Source organism: Grus americana, chromosome 7 (genome assembly GCF_028858705.1).
Source record: "Grus americana isolate bGruAme1 chromosome 7, bGruAme1.mat, whole genome shotgun sequence".
Lineage (NCBI taxonomy): Eukaryota > Metazoa > Chordata > Aves > Gruiformes > Gruidae > Grus > Grus americana.
Genome location: NC_072858.1, coordinates 2988589 through 2996281, shown reverse-complemented (window position 1 = coordinate 2996281; position 7693 = coordinate 2988589). Strand labels below are relative to the sequence as shown.

The window sequence follows — 7693 nt, the reverse complement described above, 5'->3', positions numbered from 1 at the left end:
TCAGCATTAACAAATATATTATGCGCAAGTATTTTCATGTCCTCGGGTGTCAGCTGTACTGCAAAAGGGAGAATTTAATGAGCTCTCTGTAGACTTGTAAATTTGTCATTTTAGAAAATATATGAAATAAATTCTCATGTTTACATGGTAGATGTCTAAAACTTACAAGAAAATTCAGCCAAGCCACGCTGAAGTTTGCCACAAGGCACTAGACTAACACAAATAATACCAGTCTGCCAGCCTGCTCTAACCCGACGGATACGAACACAGGTTACACCTTTCCCTCCGGTTGCAGCTGTAGTTGGCATACAGGCGGGCAGCGAGTAGACAAGCAATGACACAGAAAACAAAACAGTTTTTCTGAGGAACAGGAGCATCCATGGGCAGCCACGCTGGTGATACCTGGAGGTCGATTTGGTGCTGGATGTCTCTGGGAAATCAATAAGTGCAGGGAAATGAAATAACTTTCAATTCAATGTTTGGGGTCAAGTTGTTTCCTGAACTAATTTCACCGAAATGGAAAGAGTGTCAAGCCTTGCACTTCTGAGATTTGAAGACGGATCTTCTGAAAATATGCCTACAGTAACTGGTATTCAGATGAGCACCCTGTCAGTCGGATGAATCAGCTATTTCTAATTTTGCAATGTGCACAGAGGAACATTCAGTGCAAACTTTACATTAGTAGGACAATGGTTTTCGACTTAACTTCTTTTCCCACCCAGAGATGATGTGAATGCCTATGATTGCTGACAATGGGCTTGTTTTTCTTAAGCATTTTCCAAAAGCTTGGACAAACAGCTGTACCTTGCTGCGCGGCCTGAAGGTCAGCAGACTAAACCTTTCCTAGCTCGCTATCGTGATACGGCAAAGGGCCAGGGTAGGGGCCTCTGACAAAGCTGTGCTGCTGCAGCACTGCCCTGGGATGGCTCCGAGAGGGTGTTAAAGACAAATCCTTGCCTTGGCATAAGCCTCTATGTGGGGGTGTGTATATATATATATATATATATATGCACAAAATGGGTTATAAGACTCATGCTCCAGGGCAGAAGCTATCCACTAACTGCCTTCCATTAGGATGAAACTCAATCCCCTCAGGATTTCTTGCATCTCTGAAGCATCTGGTTCGAGCCACTCCCAGAAAAACCATCCTGGCTTAGACAGACCTGCCAGGGGAATGCCAATGCCAACACACACACACACACACAACTACGTGTTTTAGAAAGAAATAGTTCAGACATAAGAATGATATTGAAAATGTAAAGATCGAGTGATACAGATGTACTTTCACACCTCTATTCACAGACCCAAAATACAGATCTACAGATTAAGAATTGGAGATAATTTTATTTGTATGAGATGCCACCTGAAGTATTTTAATTCTCTACTACAGATCAGTATCCTGTTTATATTTACCTATATTTAGCTAGAGCTACTGATAAAGTCATGCCTTTTATCTGTATTTCTGAGGAATTTCAAAAAGACAGACATACTCTGTAGCAAAAGAAGCTGCAGAAATATAATTTAAAATCCATTTTTCATCAAATTATATGTCTTCTGTCAAAGATGAACAATTATAGAGTATTTTCTTCTATTTTAACATCAGTGGGAAAAAACATAACCCAAAAGTCTGTTTTTACAGTAGAGTAAGAAATGCAGAAGAAAAGTTTTTATAGGATATCATGCCTATGTCAAAAAAGTGAAAATGAATTTCTGCTCATGGTTTTTTGTGGCTGCAGCATTCCCCCAAAGCTGCACAGGTGCATGGTTTGCCATGGACCAAAGCATAGTGCAAATCTTACTTTAAAGTCAATGTCAGCAGTACCAAAAAAAGAAAATCCTCTCCTCCCCTGCAACCCAGTGTGTGGGCACCAGAGTAAAGAGAAAGCCCAGCTCAGTCGCTGGTTTATTCGGTGTGTTACCTCGAGCTTAGCAAGGCTGTGAGCGCTGGTGGTGTGCGGATGAGCACCGTGGCTTTCTGTGAGCGTAGAGAGGAGTTGAGTTTGAGTTAGGGGGTTCAGTACTAGGAGTTCATATGTGCATGCAGGACCACACATGCCTTTCGAGGTTTTGCAAATGGGAAATTTTAGTGTCCAAGTGATAATAATTTTTTGGTTTGGACTTCAAGGAAATGTGGGGCAGCGTGTTGATGATTTCTTGCAAATGTATTTATCTGCTGGAAATCAAAGCTCGCTGAATGAAGGGACAGCTGGCCCTGCTGCTTTACCATAACACTACAAGAGGTGTCAGTCAGGGAAGGGATGACTCAGGTCAACCAAAGTTCTGAAATTGTTTTACAAGGTACAAAATGGGGATGTTTCAGCTTTATGGCTGAAGCTCTTGCATCTCCCATGTGGTGGGATCAAGTCACCCCGTAACCACTGTGGTAATTTACACGCACTCATCAACAGCTCAAATCACAAAGCCCTGGAAATCTCTAATTTGTTCTCCATCCTCTGAGGGACGTTTCCAGAGGCACCTTTTTCACTTCTCCTGACTTGCTGGCAATTTCCTCCATAGGGGAGGACGACGGTTCTTGCGGCTGGATGGATTTTGTGCCCTGGCTTGGGGAGGAAGCAGACGGTGGTATCAGACTGTGGTTCTCACCGTTCCGGTTTTCCCAAATTCTCGCGCTTTGTCCCGGAAACTTTTTTTTTTTTTTCCCCCCCCCACCCCGGGGGCTCTGAGCGCGCGTGCAGCGGGGTGCGCTCCCTCCCGCGCCTGCCAGCGCCTTACTGAGCGGGGATCGCGGGGTTTGGGGAGGGAGGGTGGGCGGAGGGGAGGTGTCTCCCCGCGGGGCCGGGGCCGGCCCGGCAGGTGCCTGCCCGTGGCTGCGGGGCGCGGACACGCGTGGGGCGGGGGGCGGCCCGGGGTGGGGGGGTCCCGCCCCGCTCCTCCGCCGCCGGGCGCGGGGCCGCGGCTGCCGGCCGGAGCCGCGGGCGGTATTTAAGCGGGCGGGCGCGGAGCGGCGCGCTGCCGCCGGGGCTGGCGCGGCGCCGCCGGAGCATGCACGCCTTCGGGCCGCCCGCCGAGCCGCCGCCCCACGCCCAGGAGCTGCTGGACGCGGCGGTGTGTCCCGGCATCTACCCGCCGGGCCGGCCCCGGCCCCCGCCCGCCGCCAACCCCTACCTGTGGCTCGGCGGCCCCGCCGCCCCGTACCTGCCCGCCGCCCCCTTCCTGCCGTCGGGCTGCGCCACCGCGCAGCGGCCGCCGTCGGGCTCCGCGGGTGCGGAGCGGGGCTGGGCGGCGCTGCCCCCGCAGCAGGAGTGCCTGCGCCCGGCGAGGCCGCCGTACTCCTACTCGGCGCTGATCGCCATGGCCATCCACAGCGCGCCGGGCCGGCGGCGCACCCTCAGCCAGATCTACCAGTACGTGGCCGAAAACTTCCCCTTCTACAAGAAAAGCAAGGCGGGCTGGCAGAACTCCATCCGCCACAACCTCTCCCTCAACGACTGCTTCAAGAAGGTCCCGCGGGACGAGGACGACCCGGGTAAGGCGCCCGCAAAGGGGATGGGGACCGGGACCCGCCGGGCGCGCCCCCTCCGTGTGTTCCCCCCCCACCCCCCGCCATGGGGCGCGGCGGCGGCCAACGCGGGGACCCTTCCTCTCTCCGCAGGCAAAGGCAACTACTGGACCCTCGACCCCAACTGCGAGAAAATGTTCGATAACGGCAATTTCAGGAGGAGGAGGAAGAGACGGGCCGAGGCCGGCGCGCCCGAGGGGGCCGGGGGGAGCGGCGGGGGCCCGCGGGCGTCCTGCCCCACCGGGCTGCGGGGACCCCCCGGCGCCGATGCCCCCCTCTACGGCCGCGCCGGGGCCCAGGCGTGAGTGGAGCTCCCCGGGCGCACCGAGATGCACTAACGCACGAGAAAGGAATATTTTTGTAATGCGTAAATGTACATTTTTATATATAATCTATACATACGGAGAGGTGCAGGAAGGAGGAAGCGGGGACGGGGCTGTGCTGGGAACCAAGCGATGCCGTCGGGGCTGGCCGTGGGTGCTGCTTTCCCTCCTTTTTCACACTCTCCCTTCTCTCTGAAACCTTGGAAAAGCTTTAACCTCCTGCCGTGCGGGTGTCCCGGGTGGTTTTCTCACCTTTTCATGGCCGAGAGCAAAGCAGAGCTCCCCGCAGCAGCCCGGGCGTGCAGCCGTGGGGCCCTGGCTGGATGCAAGGCTCCTGCCGGCCACGGCCCTCCTAGGTGGGGTAGGGGAGGTGAGCGCTGGGTTTGCAGCCTGGACTTCGCAGGGATGCCAGGAGAGAGCCTGGGGTGCAGGGAGGGACAGAGGGATGTGCTTTCGCCCCCAGGTCCCACTCCCCGGAGGGGACCAGGCTGACATGTGGGGGGCACCCAGCCCCGCCATCCTCTGCGGTTTTTCTAAATAAAACCTCTTTATTTTTCCAAACACAAAAGATCATCTTTGTGTCAGCTCTGCGGGCCGACGATAATTTGTACAAAGAATTTCAGATTTAATCGAGCATCCAAAATTAAGCCGGATCCCCGCTGAGGAGCTCTTTAATTGCTGGTTTTCCTGCTAACCGCCTTGACGATCGCTTGCGGGGAGCTGGCGGCCCCTGGTGCGGGTGTCCCGATGCAGCTCGGGCTGTGCCCCACAGCGCAGCAGCCCCCAGGTACCCGCCGGCTTCCCGGGGCACCTGCTGCTTGAGACTGCCTTGCTAAAAACACCTCTGATTTATCCACGGCATCCACACATACAGGCGGTTTCTGCATTTTTCTATGAAGCTTTGGAAAAATGCAATGTGGCACCAGTGGCCTGCAGCCCCAGCAGTTATGTCTGGGCATTTTATTAAGTACTTCAAATGAGAGGGGTTTGCCAACCTCTACTTGCTTATTAATGCCCGGTGCCTGTTCCCTGCTTTTGCTTTCTGGTCGTTCTCTGAAGGTCCTTCAGTTTGAAGAAAACAAAACTGTGAACTATATAATCTGTTGCCTTTCCTTTCTGTCTCTCTCCTCCAGCTCACTGTTCCTTGCTTATGACAAAAATACAGCTTTCTTAAATAAAAAGCTATTATTGTTGTTGTTTACAAGAAAACAACCCCAAACAGAAACCTGTATAATGCATACTTTTTGTTCATTATAATGGAACCATAAAGCAGGTTTTAAAAAAAAAAATAAAAGAAACCGTCTAAGAACCTAAAGCATATAAGAGATGCGGGTCCCTGATGGAGGGGAACAATCAGCAAAGTTTTTCCTGGCCCAAAATGTAATAAATAGTATTACAAAGTATCCGGCTTACAAATACCCAGCTTTAGTAGACCTGGAGTGAAGGAAAGAGCAAACTGAACTTGTCAACCAATATCCTGTGTAGGTTTATGTAGACAAATTTCTTTTTTATTAATCTCCTATTTGAAAATAGCTTCATACAAGAAAAATAGCTTTTTATACAAGAAAAATCACTATTCTGAAATGGCTTTTAATATAATTCAGACAGAATCTCTTTGTTCATGTTTTATTTTCCAGGGCTATTGAGTAAGAAGACATTTAAGTTATAACCCCTGTTTCCTTTTTAAAGTGGGTAGAATCCTGTTTAAGGTTTCACGCTCTTGTTTCAGCCGGGTAACTGTTAGCTACAACATTAAAGGGTGCAAGGAAAGTTATTTTTGCAAGTAGTTGCATTTTAAACTGCTTTTTTCCAGGTTGCTAAGGGTTGTGGTGAGCAGGTCATGTAGGGAGTGAAGAGGGGAGGATAGCCTTGTATCTCCACCAAAAAAAAAAAAAAAAAAAAGCAGCCTGTTGATGAATTTCTTGGTGAAAATAGCTCCGTGTTTCAGTTGGCATTCAAATTTTAAAAAACTGCCTTTGGACTGTGAAAGTCATTCACCAAGGAGCGGGCACACACTTTTAAACGGGAAGGATGGAGAAACTCTTGCCCTGGCAGAGCCGGAGGACCCTTCCCGAGACGCAGTGAAAACACTGACCTCAGAGCTGGGAGAGAAAAGATTTCACTCAACCCACATTTTCTTCTGCTTCAGGATACGAAGTTCTGGATCCAACCGTAGGGGCTGAGCTCCGTATTTTCACCTTGAGACTATTTGCCCTGGGACAGCATGCCATTGCACGACCCTGAAAATACACCAAAACAGAAAGAGGAGAACCCCGGGTGGCTGCAGGTGCTTCAGGCTTTCCCAGGGTGGTCTTTGCTGGCAGCTCAGCTGGGTCCTGCGTTGGGGAAGTCCATGGATAGCTCAGTGAAAGGACCACACTGCGTTGCCAGAACTTTTCTTCAGGGACCATTTAAGATGATGATTCAATGTGTACATGGAGACCATCATTTGTATTTCTTTGTGCTTCTGTTGTACTCTAATTCTATTTTTGTGTATTGGAAAGAAAAGGAGAATTTTTTAAATAAATCAATCTAATTGGAGCAGAGAAGTTGCAATCCCTCTAAGCAAAAACCCTGCTTGAAGGAAGAACTGGGTGTCTGGGCTAACCGGGCAGCTGCAGACTTTAATGAAAAAGGGTGGTGGGATGCTGGGATGGGATGCTGTGGTCCATCCTTGCTTGGGCCAGACTCCCACGGAAGCCCAGAGATAGTCTCATCTAGTGCTCAGAGAACAAATTCTCAAGACTGCCAACCCACGGCTGCTTTGCTGAGCTGTGACCCCCCAGCCCCGGGCAGCGTGGTGGGACACCCCGGGCTGCAGCCTGGCCGTTGCACTGCCCCGAGCTCCACGCTCGTCCCTGCCAGGCACGGCTGTGGGAGGGCGAGAAGAGCTGTTGCTGGAGGTTTAGGGTGAGTCGTGATGTAGGGAGTTAGAGACCTCAGAGCAAATGACCTGGCCACTGCTTTCCGATCAGCCCCTGTCCTTACCACTGCCAGGAGGGCCTGGCTGCAGGGCATCTTGAAGGGTCCTCGAGCTTCACTGGCTTTCTAGAGACCGAATCGCAGGAGATGGATGGCTCCTCAGCTGTCCTTCCCTGGCCCGTGCATGAAACGCTGCCAACTATGGCAAGTGCCCTCTGCGTGCCCCTCACTGAACTATTTCTCCTGCTACTGCAGCAGGATTCAGATTTGAGTGTGGCAGAAGGTATTTCAGGGAGTGTTTGCACTTCAGCTGAGACCAATTTCCCCTAAGCTCCCTCCCTAAGCTGTGAGGTGAGGTGGGCTCCTCTGGAGGGTGCCTGAGAACAAGGAGCCAACTCAGGAGCTCGGAAGAGGCTCCAAAAGAACCTGTCCACATTGGCAATGCAGAAAGGCTGAGGAGCCGAGTCTTTTCACTTGGAGACTTAACACAGATGTCAAAAATCGTGTGTTCCTACATGTGCAACGTCACAGCAGCCTGTGACGCACACCCTGCCGTGACACACACCCTGCTGTGACGCACAGGCTGGATGATTTACCACCGGTTTTACATGTCTGTGTGAGCTAAAGCTTCTGACATTATTTTCTCGTTCTTCTCATATTCCCAGGCACGTGATATAATCAGAGTGATACTATGCAACAGCCAAATGAGCAGACTTAGTCTGAAAAACTGCAGGAGTTGCTCTGGGTCTCTGCGAGAAGATAAACACAAATGCAGACACCGTGGGTCTGGACCTGGTGACAGGAGCCTGATTCAGTGCAGAATGAGGAATGCCAGCCCTGGGAATGGAGGAATGAGAGTGAGGGACCGCTAAATGCAAATAGAGACCCATGTGTGCCCAGGGACCCGTCACTGCAGAGAGAAAGGTCA

General features: G+C 51.2%; 1 protein-coding gene across 1 annotated transcript; it reads left to right on the top strand.

The window, feature by feature from the left end:
* The first annotated feature begins 3003 nt into the window (after positions 1-3003).
* FOXI2 (forkhead box I2) lies at positions 3004-5205 on the top strand. Its single transcript, XM_054832208.1, has 2 exons — positions 3004-3487; positions 3614-5205. The coding sequence occupies exons 1-2, from the start codon at positions 3004-3006 to the stop codon at positions 3823-3825; spliced, it is 696 nt and encodes a 231-aa protein (XP_054688183.1). The 3' UTR covers positions 3826-5205.
* The last annotated feature ends 2488 nt before the right edge of the window (positions 5206-7693 follow it).